The sequence below is a fragment of the Orbicella franksi genome, chromosome 3 (assembly GCF_964199315.1).
Source record: "Orbicella franksi chromosome 3, jaOrbFran1.1, whole genome shotgun sequence".
Classification (NCBI taxonomy): Eukaryota; Metazoa; Cnidaria; class Anthozoa; order Scleractinia; family Merulinidae; genus Orbicella; species Orbicella franksi.
In genome coordinates, this window is record NC_138147.1 from 29,864,890 (window position 1) to 29,883,134 (window position 18,245).

General features: G+C 37.9%; 2 protein-coding genes across 2 annotated transcripts; both read right to left on the reverse strand.

Moving 5' to 3' along the window:
- Positions 1–107: 107 nt before the first annotated feature.
- On the reverse strand, positions 108–4,956 carry LOC145481823 (QRFP-like peptide receptor). Its single transcript, XM_081460366.1, has one exon. The coding sequence runs from the start codon at positions 3,359–3,361 to the stop codon at positions 2,267–2,269; it is 1,095 nt and encodes a 364-aa protein (XP_081316492.1). The 5' UTR covers positions 3,362–4,956; the 3' UTR covers positions 108–2,266.
- Positions 4,949–15,638, reverse strand: LOC145481822 (zinc finger MYND domain-containing protein 12-like). The gene is made up of 8 exons (XM_081460365.1): positions 15,342–15,638; positions 14,546–14,687; positions 13,477–13,648; positions 12,854–13,023; positions 12,325–12,447; positions 10,533–10,656; positions 10,000–10,145; positions 4,949–6,769 (listed from the first exon to the last, which is right to left on the reverse strand). The coding sequence occupies exons 1-8, from the start codon at positions 15,449–15,451 to the stop codon at positions 6,656–6,658; spliced, it is 1,101 nt and encodes a 366-aa protein (XP_081316491.1). The 5' UTR covers positions 15,452–15,638; the 3' UTR covers positions 4,949–6,655.
- Between the last annotated feature and the right edge of the window lie 2,607 nt (positions 15,639–18,245).

Below are 18,245 nucleotides of genomic sequence, written 5' to 3' on the forward strand. Positions count from 1 at the left end.
TCAAAGTGGATTTGAACCCAATGTGCAAGTTGTTTGAAAAACTTTGCCAAAAGTTGCGTTTTATCCTTCTAATCAAAATTCAATACAGTAAAAATATGGTTCACCGAGATCATTTTGATTTATGGGCAGTTAAAGTTGTGGGTGTTTTCAACAGGTCATACTGTTGCTATGGTAATCTATCATGTGTCATGAAAATTGTAATAACAACTTGTACACCAATGACTGTGTATTTTCCTTATCCTACGATCGTAGTATCAAATGACAAAGACTGATTATAATGATTCGTCAAAATCTAATTAAAACACGTTTTCCTTTTCAAACAAGCACAATGCATTTTCACCTATGCTCCACAGTACAGGAACGGGAAAAAGATGCAGTTTCAATCGAGAAAGGTAATTTCGAAACGCAGCTCTTCCTGTCAAGTCAGTGAAAACGGATTGACAGAATTCAAAATTTGGTTTGCTGCACTTCTACGAAAGCATGTCAGCCCTTATTATGAAACGAAACTGTAGATGGAACAGTTTCTATTTCTTTGCCAAGTTTTTGTCTCGAGTTTTCGGTAACTGAACTCATTAACTAATAAGGCCCCTGTCCACACTACACCGGAGAAATTCAAAAACGCTGCTTTGTTTCCATGGTTAGGCCTACCGACCACTCTAGTCCGGCACGAAAACGGCGCTTTTCGAGAACGCTTTTCAAAGCAGAAGAATTTCAAAACGCCGACGTTGCGTTTTAGTGCGGACGGAAAACATTTTGAACACGGAGCTTTTCGAAAACGTTGAGGTAAAAATGATAATCACCTGATTTCCCTGTCCGAATCTTCCTGAAACATAAATCCGAAATGACCGGTAATTGTTGCGTTTTCAAAATTCTCTGTGGTAGTGTGGATGGAAAACATTTGATGCGTTTTGACAATGAAATCGCCACTTTCAAATTTCTCCAGCGTAGTGTGGACGGAAAACATTTGATGCGTTTTGAGAGTGAAAATGCCATTTTCAAGTTTCTCCCGCGAAATGCGCACGGGGTCTAACTTCGTACAGGGTCACCCACGACACAGCTTGTGCTTTCAAACAACATATTTCTTGTCAGTAATGAAGATGCATTCTTAGTATTAAACTAACATGAATTTTAAAACTTAGAACGGTCTGTCACCAAACTGATAACATTTGCAATGTACTGTAAGCACAAGAGGCCATCACTACAGAAATTTAATATGGCATAAAAATTGTTATTGGTTCGTATACAATCAAAAGCACATATTAAGGCGTTTTCAGGTCAAGTGAGACAAGTGTGTAAACGACTTTCAATTCGATAATTCATTAAGTGTTGCACAAAATAAACATCACCAATATGACTTTTTCATCGATCCTCTCGTTGCTTTATTAATATTTGCATAGTTTCATTGTTCAAAATAAGGTCTTCCGTCAGGTTCGTAAAATCTTCCGTTTGACTGAATAGCTCAAACCTTTGGGGTCAGTTTTAAATTCCAACAACGGTGAATAGCTGATATCGCCGCTCAAGAAAACATATTTTTTTTCTTTAAGCTTGAGCAATGTTGCGTTCTGCACCAGCAAATTACTTTTAAGCAAACAACGACATCAATCCACAGTTTTCTTTATTTCTCTACATTTTGATGGCAAAAAGGATGGAAATGTTTTTTGTTTTTTTGGTTAACTAGTTTAGTATCTTTACGTATATCAAACGAGTGCATGTCAGTTTGTTGTCAGAATATCTTCAGTTTTTTCATGGTCATTGAAATTTTAGCTTAAAATTAAACTTCCCTGATATAAATCTCCGAAATGAGTTTGATTTTTATGATACTACCTGGGTATTAAACCCTTGGATATTATGCTAACATTACATTGAAAGCCACAGTTCACTGCACGGTAGAAAAACAAAATCGTATTTCACCTGTTACAGATAAATAAAAGTTAATAAATTTCTCACGCGAAACCCTTTTCGACCTAGGCTAATACGTATCTGTCATACATCTCCTCACAAAAGCTATTCAATTACGCTTTGCATGATCCAATGCGATTGCATTGAAGTGTTGAGTTTATATCTTAAACGTTTCGTTTTCAGTCCACTGAGGTATTTCCTTCTTCAGATCAGCTAGAATCACATCCTGTGCAAAAACGAATTGACTGTTTGGGCTCAGTGAATTACAGTCATTTTGTGGCGGAACAATTTTCTACGTTTTTTAACTAATAACTTATTACCTTCCTCTTTACAAAGTCATTTACCCTTTCTTTCATTTCGTATTCTTTCAAGGCTGTTCATCTTCGTCTTGTGGATACATGGACAAAGTAATCCCTATTGAGGGAGAAACTCTCTGTCTTAAATTACCCATAGCTAAGCTGGGTATGCATTTACAAAGAGGGCTTCGGCTCAGAATGTTTCTAACACCTCCACGAAAATTTTCGTTCAACAGAAGGTACAAACAGGGATTAATCGCGCTGTTAAGATGGGCCAAGAACAGCCTGAGAAACTGAACGTCACAGCTCACTTGAATTTTATAAGAAAACAGAATAAGCTGTACAAAATAGAGAATCCAACACAGCACAAACACAGCGACCACGATCAGCACCATGCGAAGAACCTTCCTCTTTATAACCGCATCTCGTCTTTGTTGCCTTCCCATGTTTCGTAATACCTCTTCTCCGGGAATTTTTCTTAGTTTTAAGGAGATCAAAATACCTGCATAGAGCACGACAGTCACCGATAGAGGCACAGCAAACAAGCCGATGAGGGTAAACTTATAATAAGCCTTCTCCGCTCCTTTGTAAAACGCATCGTCCAGAGACAATAAGCAACCCCACTTGCCATACCTGTCGTAACCTGTTTCAAGACCGTACAGCATTGGCAAGCGAATAGCGACGGATAAAATCCATATCATAGCGAGAATTATTTTGCAAACCGTTTTTGTAATGACTGTTTTTAGAGGCAGGACCACAGCGAAAAATCTATCACAGCTAATGGCGACCACAGTAAATATCGACGCGCATATGGCTGTCTGATGCGTGAAGACGGCAAATTTGCAAAATATCAGTCCAAGAGTTCCTCGTACTTGCCATTGGTAGCCAGAATACCATACAGACATAACACGAGGCATGTAAAGTGTTATTAACAAGTCTGCCACACACATGTTGACGATGAAGAAGTTGACAGTCTTTCTCATCCGCTGCTCTTTCCAGACCACAGCAATTATCACAGAGTTTCCGAGTAAAGAAACAATCAGCAGAACACAGTAAGGAATGATTCGCAGCATCTTAATAGCTGCTGAATCGTGCACGAAGCATTCATCGTTAATGACACTTTGGTTTCGCTGCGTCTGGTTAAATGTTTCGTTTGCCAGCGACATGACCTGCGAATTTCAGGAGTGCGCGACCACTGGTTGGAAAAAAGCCGGTTCGCGAACGGTTTACGAGTACCAATTTCAGCTTGCCTTCGTAACACTGCTAATACACTGATATCAATAACGTCTCCCCACGTTTTTCGGTTCTGAACGTAACTTGGAGCAAACGCCGGTCTAAATGACAATATTGCATGTGTCACCGATCGTCTAAATAGCGATCGAACGCTGCGGAAATTCTATATGTTTTCATTTATGTTAATTGCGCTCGATCACAAAGTGGCGGGCGTTGAAATTCGAAATTCAAATACACCTGCGAGAAAGCTACAAGTCAATGTACTCCCGGTTGAGAAATAGCTTAACGGACGAAGAAAAAAAAATTCAGCTTACATTTACCGTTAAACATTTTAGAAATAAATGCGGTTTAGTTTGCACGGAGCCAATCTATATCGGTCTACAAGGCAGATTATGATTGCGAAGCACCGTTTCAATAAGGGCGAAGGCAAGTGGACATATGCAAACACAGTTGATTTGATGATAGCGGTCTTTATAGAAAAACCGATCAATCTTCAATGACGCTAATTTTTTCCCCTCTTTTCAGATACCGGTTTTGTTGGTTTTATATTCAAACTGACAAATAGTTTACCTCGGCAATGTATTGCAATTCAGACTGAATTCAAACAGTACTTTAGATGTCAGAAGTTGATATCTTCTGCTGACGTTATTGAACTTATTGTAACGAATTTTAGTCTGGAAGTGAGATATCCAGGTTATATATCACCCTCCGTCCCATTTTGCAATTTTCTTGAAAACTTCTTGCGAAGACTTTTCAGTTATTGTCATAGTAGGGGGTAATACGTTGAAAAGAAAGACTAGTCGTCATGTGTGATATATGTCATATTTGAGTAAATGCTGATATTTTACCTGTTGAGGTTTGACGTTCTGCAATATTGTGAGACTCTTTCTAAACTCTGATAAAGGCTGTTTAAACAAAAGCACTAAGTGTAGGCGGGATTAGAAAGTGTTGACAACTTCAAAGGCGTTCAAGCAATATTCAAAATTTATAAAATGATAAAATGTTAGATTTTTGAAATGTTTTTGTGTGCACCAAACGCCGATCAAAATATTCTCGACTAACCAATGCATGGTTTGCTACGACAGTACATTACAATGTAGACTGAATTCAAACCATGCTTTATATTAGATATCAGATGTTGGTGTTTTCCGCTGACGTTATTGGACTTATTGTAAAGTGTTTAGTCAGTTTGATAAGGAAGTCAGATATTCTTTTATCACCATTTTTCCCGCCCGTTTCGCAATTTTCCAAGTAACTTTTGCTCATACTGCCATAGATTTTGTGCAACGATTTATTCATAACCTATATCAGACAATTAAATAACAGGTTTTTAATGCGGGAGCTGATATGCTGGGAAGAAAGACTTGTCATTATGTGATGTCATATTTGAATAAACGGCTGGCACATTACATGTTAAAAGTTGACGTTGTGAAATATGTATTTCAAGAAAATTCCTTGAATGCTCCTTGATGGCTTTACAAAAAACGCATTCAAGCAGTACTAAAAAATTTTGACTGGTTTTTTTTTTTTTTTTGCTAAATTTAAGGAGGGAAATCTTATTAGGAAGTTGGTAACTGATTAGCTCGCGTTGAATCAAGGGAAAGTTTCTCTCTTTCCAACATCTCAAAGATATTTTCTTTCATTTTTCAAGTTGGTTCACGAATGGATTTGTAAAAGGAGACAGACGGTGCTATCTTAATCTCCTTTGTAAAGTAAACTTTCATCAGTAACATTTCTTACCTAATTGTTTATCGGTGTTTACAACTTCAAACTTGAAATTCTAGCATGCAGAGAAACGGTTGCTGAGGGGTAGAGCTCTCTAAACAAGCAGATTTTAACTAGAATTTCAACTAACAGTTCATTTTAAGGCGTGAAAAATCCCCATGCTTATTCGGTAAACACATAAAATACCTGGCTAGATTTTTTTTGTCTTCCGACGCATGAAGCAAATTTCTAGATCAAAGTATAGGGTTTAGGGAGAAATTCTATCTTTTCTGAGATAAGAAACGAATTTGTGTAACAGTTATTTCCAGAGAAACCAATGTAATCCACTTATATTTTCCCGTTTCTCTGTCGTGAATAGCAGCAAACGTTGGCCTTTTGATTGATTTCTTAGTAAAATAGAAAAGCTATAAAAGGTTACCTTAAGAAAATGTACTTCAAAAGAAACACCTGTCTTGCTTTGCAAACACAATAACAGAACGATCTCTCCACGAGTCCAATGGATTTTACACCTCCGGCATAAACTTTCATTTTAATACTTTAAACATTGCTCAATAATAAAAACACCAAAGTAAACCATGGCTTGACCGAGCTATTTTCGCAGTCGCGCGGGGTATTTCGCAAAATTATATTGGCCAAATTGTTTATGTATGTCCTCCGTAGTCAAAGAGAACGTACATGTGTTTGCCGAACTCTCAAGCACTAGCAAATACACATTCTCGTTGGCCAGAAACCACTTCAATTATTTGTCAAAAACGCGCATGCATACAGGAATCGAATAAACAGAATTTCCTTTCTTGTGTCTTGGGGAAGGGAATTTGACTAGCAAATAGAACCAACAGTTTATTAAACAATCTGTATCTGTACGTAAATGCCTCTTGACTGAACGAAATTACAAACATTGCAACTATTTTCTGACCATCGTACATAAAAGTCTTTCAAAAAGACTTGCATTGACAGCAACTATTGTCAGCTGAAATGTTAGCTTACCTCTGTCTTTAACTTGGGTGATCATTTGTGGCTGTGTTGTACATATGAATTCGTCTGATTAAACTCTTTTTCTGTGATAAAACTGTCTTTTTTTAGAATACTGAATTTGGGTAAGGCACTGTTTTCTTTCTCATCAGTTGTGAAAATGGCAAATACAGTGAACAGAGATTTGTTGTCATAATTCTGGTGTAAAAAAAATTAGGAGTAAATAAATACATTCTATGTACACTTGCACATCGATCAGTTTCACTTAGTGCCATGTACAATCAAAACGTACGGCATGCGAACAGGACAGCTTACGAGAACAGAGTGAATGCGCTTCGTAGGATTTTTCTGTAACACTAGTCCATTTTAAAATTGAAAAAAAAAAAAAAGGACATCTCCTTGAGGCTCAAGTCTAATTAAGTCCTTCTTCAGGCCAAAAAAGCTAGAGGTTGATATACGCTTGGCAATGATTTCTTTGCTAGAGTTTACGTATTAGTTAGAATGCGGTTTTTCGCTGTTTGCCTTTTTTTCTACATCGACCGTTCAACAGCTTTCAGGAATTCAACGACGTTTCTCATGGTTTCTTCGTCAGATGAAACGGTATTCTCACAAGCTGTGCGAGCTTTGATTCCAAAATCCTTTGCCTGCAAAATAAATCACAGAATCATCAGAGAAATGCTTGTACACTTGAAATAAAGCAACAAATAAAATTAAAACAAGAAAGAGTTATTTAGGAAACAGCACTTTAAAAGTCGTGTTTTTATAACTCGACAGAAACAGAGAACTAGCACGAGCTGTTGACGTAATGATGGCGCGAGCACAAAGAATTTACATTTTGATGATCAAAGTAAACAAGTTGTTTCCCTTTTTTTCGCCGCGGTGTTTTCTAAAAGAAATAGAAAACATGTTCTCCGTGTTTCTATCGAGTTATAGAAAATATGGTGAAAGTTTGGGAGAACTCGAAAAGGCTGTGGAAACACTCGCCCGCGGCTCGTGTTCCCACGGCAATTCTCGTTCTCCCAAACTTCCACTCGTGTTTCTATTTAACAATTAGATTATGAGCTCGAGATTTCTACGAGGTGATAGTTGATGAGGCCGAGGGCCGAATCAACTATCACCTCGTAGAAATCGAGAGCGAATAATCTAATTGTATTAGTAGAATTCTTACTAAAATTTATTTCAAATAACGGTTTCCATTTATTTCTTGATGTATTATTAAACTTCGCCCCTCAAAAGGCTCGGATTGAATTGTCATTTAAAATTGAAGTTGTGTGCGCGCGCGCATAAGTTCTTTTTAATAATTTCAACATTTTTAAAAGTCAAGAAACCGTAAATGTCCTTTGTTTAGACTTTTCCGGAATTTAATTACCCATTTGCATCAAAATTTTCCTCCAAAACTTTGGAAGATCGAAAAAAACGTCGCCATTTCCTAGACGACCTCCAGCCACTGCACACTAATGGCTGATAGTGTTCAATGGCTCAGCCAATCAGATTACAGCATTTGCATTAGTATACTAGTAGAATTCTACTAATACTCGATAGAAACACGGTACATGTTTTCTATTTCTTAAATTCAGCATTGATATTATTATGCAATTTAACATGACCACAGATTTGGTGCGCCAACCATATTAAGGACGTTCTCGCGAAAATTTTCCATTCGATAGATTTTTTTAATATTTTTACTACAGTCAGATAATGAGATAATTGTGTCTGAAATGCAAATAAAAATGGGGGTCACCGACTTCATTCAGAGATAAAGCGTGTGGAAAACTACCCTGATTTTGAAAAATTGCTGCCCGTAATTCAGCATGGTTTATAGTTAAAAATAGGGACCTTACGCATATACGATGGCGACAGCGAGGACGACGCGTAGTAAAAAATGTGTTTCTATTTTACTTTGGAATGTCGCATTTATTTGGAACTATCCAGTGTCACAGTCTGTCGGTATTAAAACTTGCCCCTGCTGAAAGTGCTACGAATGCGTTCAATTCCAAATAGAAATACGAAAAATTAGCTGTTGTGGTCCACGTTCTCCAGACAACGCAGAACTTGGTCATTTCACGTTGCTGTTTTGCAGAGGACGGCAAAGAAATGTACCAAGAATTATAACGCACGTGCACAACCATTGTTCTTTTCATTAAACCTTTTGTTTGACGAAGTTCTCGTTACCGTTGCCGTCGTGTTTTGCGTAAGGGCCCTACTATCGAAGGTGATTCAACGGAGGGAAACGATCTTAGTCAGATTTTGTAAAAGTGGGTCTGTTGCGTAAATAAACCAAATGTTACCAATGTTTTCACAAAGCTTAACCCTTCAAGAGGCATTTGAGACCGCTGCACAGATAAACGAAGAGCTGAATAGAACGGAATTCGATGGCGCATTTTGCAAAATCTTCAAACTTCCAATCGATAGATTTTCTTCACTTTTTCGCTAAACGTAGAAAATCGGTAGAGAAAATGATCCATCAAAAGAAAAATAGGGGTCACCGAACGTCCATGATCGTTAAATCCAGGTAAAGCTACAGCAATGGCCGTCTGCCATAGCACGCGCTCGATGCATGACGTGGCGTGTGAATTTGCGTGTGCAGTAAGGATGCGCAGAAATAATTAGCGCGAACCTCCTTAAGGTGGCTCAAAACAGTTTCCAGCACTGAGATTTTGACGGAACACTGAAATTTCACCGTGACGTTTTAATGAATTATAAGCCCCTAAAACTGTAATTAAGGGTGTTTTTAGGAGGTCATACTGTTGCTATGGTAACCTGTCACGAAAATGATAACAAGGTGTTCACCAATGATTGGGCAAATGTTTGATACCATGATTGTGGTATCAAGTGATAAAGAGTTGTTATAACGACCCATCAAAATCTAAGTGCTGGAAACTCTTTTGAGCCACCTTAAATGACCGTTTGGAAGTTTTTACTTCTCAGAACGGGGTGGGGTGGGGATAGAGCCCATATACCGCCAAATGGGCACACTCAAAGAGAACGTGGAAGTGTTTTCTATTTCTTTTGAATAGGTCTTATGCCTGATTACATCACATGCACAAACTTCACCCTCAAACCCCGTTTGCATGAAATTCTCTCAAGCCTCTGGCACCTTGAACGTGTTGTTTTCACATCGGTTTTGTTTTCATCTTTGCTGCTTTGGAAATTTCTTCATAATAAAATTTGCAATTTGCATTTTCATAGCAAGGCTTGGTAGTGAAATTAGTTAAAGCAGCCTAATTTCAACGTGCATAAAGGCTATTAGAAAGGTTTCAACATGTTTTATCATGAAAATGACTCTGAAAACAGTCTGGACTTGGGTTTGGCACAAATTGACTTACAAGACATTTCATATCTTCTGACAAGCATTGCCAGAGCCTGTGGGAAAGCTCTCTGGCAGAAGTCTGAAGGACTCAGAGAGCTTCCAAGAAAGATTGCTCGCAGGGTTGCATTCCCACAATGTTGATAACTTGGGAATCCACTACAGATACATGCGATAAGTATTATACTATACGCATGTATACTGTGTTCAGTTTCACATTTTGTTATTGTGGAGGCGCAGTGGCCTCATGGTTAGTGCACTTGAATACGGATTGAGATGTCCAAGTTCAAGTCCTGGGCAGGGACATTGTGTTGTGTTCTTGGGCAAGACACTTTCCATCCAGGCGTATAAATGGGTATCAGTGAACTTAATGCTGGGGGCAACTCTGCGATAGACTATCCTCCCATCCAGAGGTGTGTACAAATACTCCTAGTCACTTCATGCTACTGAAACTTGGATAAACTCCGGCCTGATGGACCACTTGGCTCGTATGCAGACTTTACCTTTGTGTACATTTTATTACTACACATGGAAGAGTAAAGCTTTCCATCATGAGCGATAACTTACTTTTGGCATATCACCCAAGATAAACTGTAACATGGCTGTGGTGAAATAGATTTTACACATGACTGCAGGTGTCTGGACTGATTGTTGCTCTCGGAGGTCTAATATGGCATTTATCACCTGGATAGCTTCTGCTTCTTGAGCTTCATCTGGAAAAGAAGAATTAAGCATTCTGAGATAAACTTCAAACATGAGGTGATGTCTGTGAATTGTCTTTCTAGAAAATATTGGTTAGCATGAGTGCTTACAGTACCATTTGACAGAATTGGGAGGCCCATTGCATAACGTAAGGGTTCTTACAAAATCAGCAAGCCAACTGAACAAGTGGTGCTTACCACTCACGATTGAAATTCAATAATATTTGTTTTTGGCTGAGGAGACACTGAAAACTGGAATATTTAGCACAACTTCTGCCATTCCCTTCCAAGGGAAGGAGGACTGCCTCTGGATTTCCTGAAAAATCACTGCTCCATTTGACTTTCAACCAAAATTTTCAGATTTTTTGGTAAACACGCTACATCTGTCCATTTTCATACCTAAAATATCAAAATCTGTTGGTACACCCGAGTTAAAAGCTGGTCCTATCCCAGAGGGCTCTGCAGGAGTCTTAGTTCGTTGTCCCACCAATCTTCCAAGGTGCTCATACCAGATATCTGTGACCTAATGATAGAAACACATTACTGTTAGTGATAAGCCAAGTCTCCAGTGTAATCAAATCACAAGTAACCCATTAAAGCAGCTCAGGCATGGCATTTTGAGTTATTAATACCCATGTGCAAAATTGCTAGAAAATTGAAGGAAACCTGAAAATTGTAGATACAAAAACACTTATGAGATGAAAATAGGCCATAAAGGAACAAGGATGATTAAGGACAGAGAAGATAAACATGCATGACAAAAGATGAACTTGAAAAATGTAGGTTAAACTTTTCAAGTAAAGGAACTTATGCAGCTCCTTTAAAGACGTTCGCGTGAAAGTGTTCTAACACTGATTTTTTTTTCCGAGACTTTTACCGTTGTAAGATGATGAGTTAGTTATGTCAGAAATGTAAAAAAATGGGGAGTCACTGACTTCATTTTGGAGATAAAAAAACGCACTTCATTAGCGAATAAGACCACAATGTCTGTAAGCCCAAAAATATTACAATTAGATCTTTGAAGTAAAACGTTCTCTGCCAAATATTGTTTTAGTGGACCTATTAAGTTCCTAAAAGAACAAGTTGACATTTAGTGACCATAGTTTACGCGCCTTGCAGCCACAAGATGGCAGGATTCAATGTCCTGTGGACAGTAATCTTGAAATTTCTTTTAACTTCCCACATTAATTTTTTGTTCATTTTTGGACAATGTGGTGATACAATGTAAAATGTAACTGCAAATAAAATCTGTTTCTGGAAAGAAAAGTAGGAGTCGCCAAACATCCAAGATCATTTAACCCAGGCAAAGCCATAGCAATGGCCATCTGCCCCACATGTATCATTGTTCATTTTATTCCTTAGCGTGTGCTCTCAAACATGACATGGCGTGTGAATTTGTGTGGGCAGTAAGGATGCGCAGAAACAATTCGCGCGAACGTCCTTGAGTTGAGTTTGTTGTTGATCCTCATCCTTGCTTCAAGGTTTTTCCAGCACATTCTCTGGTTTTCCTCCCTCCCAAAAAAACCAACACTTCTAAAATTTCAATGCGAACTGGAAACAGTGGACGAGGAGCCTCTCAGTGGGATGTGCCTCAGCAAATTCCTATTTATTCATTTAAATATTTACTTATTTACTTCTGCCATACTAATGGTTAAACTGTAACTCAAGCTTCGACAACAGACCATTTTGCCCCCTGGGAGTGATCTAGATCTAATACTGTAACAGTAGGTGCAGTGGGGTCCAATGCACAGGAATCTATTGTACATGTAATGTACAGTACAATGTATATTGTTTGTGTTTGTGTTAATAAACAAAAGTATTACCAAATGAAGACAAAATAACACAAATTATAATTTAGTGTTACAGGTCTGCATAAATACAGCACATGGAGGCTGTTTACACAAAACTTGTATAAAATTACTGATGAGCTAAAATTCCCCCTCACATCGCACAGGTTTTCTTAAACCATCTTTTAAATCTGAGATACAGACATCAAATTGTGTTTGCATTGGGCATGGTCAGGGAGACTTGATGTCAGTTAAATAACACTACCAAAGCCATGGGTGCACTTGCATACTGGTGCTCTTCTCTGCAGGTATATTTTGCTCTCAAAATTGTTACAGCTAGATGCTACATGAAATTAAAACTATTCGTATTTGTCCATAAAATGTTAAAGCAGATTGAACAGTACCTGATTGTAGAGAGAGAACGCTATATCCAGCTTGTTCTGTCGGTAGAACACATTAGCCATGTGAAAATATCCACCAGATGTTCTGATGTCATCTGTACCATGTACTCTTGATGAATGGTATATCTAAATCAATGGTAAAATTTCATCATCATCATTATCATCATCATGGGACCCAAGTAACTGGATTACTTCATTATTAGTTGAACTTATCTAATATCGTAGGTCCGCAATGCATGTACAGAGCGGGACAATAAAATATAATTACTACAATTATATCAATAATCGTGTCAAGTTCACGTGCTTCGTGTTGCTTCCCATCGGTGAAGAAGCAAAAACATGACTTCCATTTTGTTTTTTTTCGTTCACTGTATAATAAAACCATTATTGTGATACCCAGAATTCAAGCAAGGTCTCGGTAAGGGTTATCAGCCTCAGCCTTAAGCTTGGGTTGATAACCCCTACCTCGACCTTGATTATTCTGGATATCACAAAAACCTCATCCAATACTTGTTTGACATCAGGTCCTTACATCATCAGCCAATTGTGACAGAGCATCTGGATAGTTGCCCTGTGCAGCATACAGCAACCCCAAGTTTCTAAAGAGTTTTGATTTGATGCTGTCTGGACACTCTGGAGTTTTAAGCACTGTCCACTGGGCCTGTGCCAAGTACTCCTCAGCTTGAGAAAAACGACCAAGGCCTGGAGAGAGAAAACAAACTTCAGTTCAATAAATCATAAAACAAAAACTGACTGTCTGACTGACTGAGTACTACTGACTGTGTGACTGACAGGCCAACTACATGTAACTGACTGTCTGACTGACTGGGTATTACTGACTGTCTGACTGACAGGCCAACTAACTGACTGTCTGACTGACTGAGTATTACTGACTATCTGATTGACAGGCCAACTAACTGACTGTCTGACTGACTGCCCAACTAACTAACTGTCTGATTGACTGACAACTGACCTACTGACTGCCAGTCTGACTAAGTACATGTACAGTAATTAAAATACCTTTAAACTCGGAGCAGAGACTTTATTTTCCAGTTAATTGAAATGATTTTCAAGAGTTAATCTAGATCACGCACTCTACATGTAGGTATTAAAACAACAACCAGAGGTGTGTTACATAAACTACAAAATACCAACCTATACTGGCTTCGCCAAGAATGAGGTACGATGGCACTAGTTCTATGCTACTCAAACCATAAACTTCAATGGAGAACTTTAGAGATTCCAAGGCAGCTGGTACCACTCTGTCATATTGACCTTCAAATAGTAGTTTCTGACCTTCTGTACGACATAGTTCAATCATTTGTTTCTGTTGTTTTGGGAGAAAGACCAGAATTATCAGTTCTAGCAGGAAAGTACATGCACATGTATGCTTCATTACAATTTCTACATAACAAAACCCAAAGGAATCTCTGTTAGGAAAACTGATTTAGAAAATAGCCGAAAGAAAATAGGCGTGCTGATTGGTTTAGACCCATCTCAGTAATTCCTAATCTGGAGGACAAAACAATGGTTATTCTCTCCACTGAGAGAAACAAACCTTTCGAATGCAAATTAGCAATCTTACTGCTTTGTCCTCCAGATTGGGAATTAACTGCACCCTTGTCAACTATCATGCGATAGAACTCAAGAGTGAATAGTCTAATTGTTTTAGTACAAATCTACTAGTAGTTCAAAACTTTCGCTAAATACTCTTCACAGACACCTTGAAAACACAAAGAAGCGGCCATCATTCTGTTAACAATCGCACACTGCTACGCTACTCATTATCTATCACAGAATAGACTGATAGTGAGTAGCGTAGCCAATCAGAGAATGGCATTCATGATAGAATGCTAGTAGATTTATGCTTAAACGTGACAGAAACACAGAACTGCATGTACATGTAACACGAGCTGTTGAGGTAATGATGATGCGAGCAGAGAAAATTCACATTTTGATGATCAAACAAGTAACGAAGTTTTTTCACTTTTTTTGACGCATTGTTTTCTAGAAGAAGCAAGTTTTCTGTGTTTCTATTTACTGTAGCTATAGCAATGTGAGTAGAACTATGCGAGAACCAGAAATGCTGTGGGAACACGAGGCGACAGGTAAGTGTTTCCAAATCTTTTTTGCATTCTCCCAAATTTCACGAGTGTTTCTATAACTCGTTAGAAACACAGACCATGTTTTCTATTTCTTAAATGATGTCATGCTCTACAAATACCTGTCTGACTATTTGTTGCTGTTTTCTATGTTGCCTTTCTTCCTCAGATCCAAGAAATGGGATGGGAGTCCGTAATGGAATCAGTAACTGACAAATTTTCTGGTGGATTCCCAGCCAGTCAGCTTTCTGGTGCTCCGATGCACTAAAATGCAGTGAAAATATCTTATCATTTCACTCAGATGTGTTGTCAGCCTTTTAGTACCTTCTGGTTCCACAGCAGAAGTGACAATTTTAACTTCGTTATTGAGTTGAAATGAGGCCTTATGTGACACTTACTCATAAAAGAGATCAGGTAACAGGTAACATTGGGTTGAAAATGTTATAAAACACACCTAAGGTTTGATATTATGATTTTAGTTCAATAACATAAGCTTATTACAAACAAGCTAGGGAGTAAATTTTTTCGGGGAAAATAAAAATTGAACTGGTAAAAAAAATTTACTTGATTGTTTAGGTTTAAGTTTACAAAAAGCACTTACTGGTATTTTTAGAGACGTTTCGGGAAAAACGCCTTCCCTTTTGTTAACTTGAACGTAAACAATTCAATTCAATTCAAAGTGCTACACACGGTTTCGCCACACACCAACAACTTGTTTTTATCAAGAAAAATTCAATGTACGATCGTGAAGTGCAGAAAATTCAAATGTGTAACAACTTAAGAAAATCAGCCGGTATATAATATTAATAAAAGCGGAACAGACAGCTCGTATTTCCGTCTGATTCACACTCTGCTAAAATTTCTCGTAAAAGAATCAGAGACGAAAACGGACACAATTTTGAGCAAAGCAAAACTTACCAATAGTACGTTACTCTGCAATCTGGGCACTGATTAAAAGCTGGCTTCTGACACAGCTCACATAGAAGTTTGACACCCTTAGGGTTAGCCAAAGGATTTATAGTATTCATTACATAAAACACCGACGAGACTGAGGACTGTAAAGTTTCACAACTTTAAAGTCATCTTCCACTGACCGCCATATTGTTTCAAAGTGCGAAGGTTTACCCTGTTGCTAGGCAACTTCGTGACTCTGGCACATGTGTCTGAGGGCTCAACACGATAGGTCTGAAAAGAAAATCTTTCCGTTGGACTGGATCAGTGGAATAAGATTTTCGTTTTGAACGCTGTCATTGGATATTTAGCCTGACCATGTTTTAAGAGCCATTGACCTACTGAACAGATCTAGACAATTGCAAATATAAATTCATTTTTGACTGGGGGTAGTCCTCGGCGTCGCCGTCGTCGTTGCTTAAGCCTGGTTTTCACGAGCGACGCAAGCACAAGCGCAAGCACAAACGCAAGCAATTGAGATTACCACAGTGAAAACGAAATTCGAGACAAAACACAAGCACAAGTAAAATAATCCGAACCTTCCAAACTGTTTAAGCGCGAGGCAATCTCGATCCAGTGTTTTCATTGGCCAATCATAACCATGTGTGGTAAATATCCATTTGCTTGTGTTATGCCTGACTGGTATTTCCTTTTCACTTGTTGCAGCGCAAACACAAGCATAAGCGCAAGAACAAGAAAAAGGAAAAATTTTGATCCTTGTGCTTGTGTTTGCGCTTGTGCTTATGCCTACGTCAAGGGGGTTTTCACAGTAAAAAAATTATTGTGTTTTCGCTTGTGCTTGCTTCGCCAATGAAAACCAGGCTTCAAGCTGCCTATTATATTATTATTACGGCGATAGCGCGAGCAAGACTCAGTCATTCAACTTTCTAAGCAGAAAAATCGCGCCTGTTCTTTCACATTCGATGTCATGTGCTTTATTTTCATAGTGACAACAGTGAAAAACGCAATTGTAAGCAACCTTTGCTCACTAACTTCAGAACAAAAGTGTTTTACATGGCTAGGAGTTGATAACAGAGCTTATTGGCATGATAACCTTCTGACAAGACTTTCGCCTCTTTATATATTTTATGCTGGTAAGATTTAAACATTCGTAATCCGTTAACTTAAGAGTTCCTTGTCCTAAAATGAAGTCAATAATAATGATTTCAAGCTTTGCTTTGCACGGTCCATGCCCAATGTCTTTTATTTTCGAACGAGTTTTATTTTCGATAATTCCAGCATCCGGTCAAAAGTTCGCCAAATTCAAACCCGCTATAATAAATCAATCGAAAGAAAACCTATTTAATAATATTACTTACTTTTCGCCAAGACAAATAAAGCATGATCATGGTAAAGTTGGAAGCCGATAGAATTTTCGTTACACTTGCCACTGACAGCAAATCTCTACTTTGTTGACACTGGAAACTTTACATTGTTTTTTGCAGTTTTTAAATGCTTTTCATGGAACACAACTGGGGACTTGGAAACCATAATATTCTTGAATAACGCCAGCTATCATTAGCTGATTTTGGTACCTTTTATTAATGGAAACACGAGGGTGAATCGAGGAGAACTACAGTATTTTTGTGAACCTGAGCCAAATTTATAATCTGAATCTAACTCCCAAGTTGTAAGAACCTTTGTCACTCGCTATACTAATCAGTATTTTATTGCAATATATCTTGTACTTCCTTGTACATTGTTGGCATAACACTTCTTCCAGCATGACGTCATCACGGTTTTCCCAGCGGAATATCCTGAAATAGTGTACATGAATCATAGATATGGTCATTTATTCTCCTAAGAAATTTAGATATGATGAAAAAGCAGTGTTCTTGCTTAGGTTTTAGTTTTTTTTTATTTATTTGCACCCAAAAAGGAATTTCACTTTCATTTAAGCAATTTAAAGATTAATTGTGTTTTATTACAATTGTGATCCTCTCCGCAGTCGCCATTCTCGTATTTGCGTTTTAAAGTCTCAATTTCTTCTCATAATGGCTTTTTCGAGTTGATCTCAAATTGGTCTTTGCCACACGGGAAAGTTCCACATAAGAGCGCGTGTGAAATTATCAATGACGTCACGATTGCTTTAGTCTTGGCCTTGTTTCAGTGATGAATAAACTGAACATTGCTAGTACATAGCCGAAGCATTCTCGATTCGCTCGTGGAAGACCTCGGAATTTGTCGGAGAATGATTGTGAACCGAGGTTGTTAATCTTCGGAAGAAGAAGAGGAAGAAGAAAAGAAGTAGAAGAACTTTATTAACGTGCCGAAGTCGCTAGCATACAATGTATACTAATAATAATTTTCAAAACTCGTCGTCCTAAGAAATTTAGATATGATGACATATTTTCTGTTCCTTGTAAATTAAGCAAAATAACACATAACTGCTATAGATGTGAAATTTGATTCTCTTGTCGTATTCACCGTTCTAAGAGACTGAAGAGACTTCCAAAACAAAGGTATTATTTCCTATTTAGTAAAACAGTTTATTATATCTCTCAGTCACTAAGCGCACTGTGACTGTTCAATTTAGCGTGCCGTATTCTGCTGTACGACCCGCTAAAATTTAAAACTGCTTTCAAATTGCACTCGCCTCAAGGCTTGTGCTGTTTTGAGAGGATTTTCAAATATCGCGAGTAGTGTAAATGCTTCATTGCTCTCTTATTTATACGATTACTTACACATATTTTGTTCGGAGCAATACTAACTTGAAAATTTACAATGGATTGAAAAAGAAGTTTTGGAATGAAAATCCAACTGAAGAGATCTTTTCCAAACTAAATAGATTAATTCCGTTAGTTAGCGATTCATGTTTAGTGTGGTAAGGCCGAGATAGGTATATAAAGTTGAAAAAATTTGAAAATATTG

Bases quoted from the DNA above. Each gene is read 5' to 3' on its own strand.
- LOC145481823 (XM_081460366.1), bottom strand. From the start codon at position 3,361: ATGTCGCTGGCAAACGAAACATTTAACCAGACGCAGCGAAACCAAAGT.
- LOC145481822 (XM_081460365.1), bottom strand. From the start codon at position 15,451: ATGAATACTATAAATCCTTTGGCTAACCCTAAGGGTGTCAAACTTCTA. The intron at 13,024-13,476 runs GTTGGTATTTTG...TTCTCTCTCCAG, and splicing joins TCTTGGCGAAGCCAGTATAG to GCCTTGGTCGTTTTTCTCAA. The intron at 6,770-9,999 runs GTAAGTTATCGC...TTTATTTTGCAG, and splicing joins TCTTGGGTGATATGCCAAAA to GCAAAGGATTTTGGAATCAA.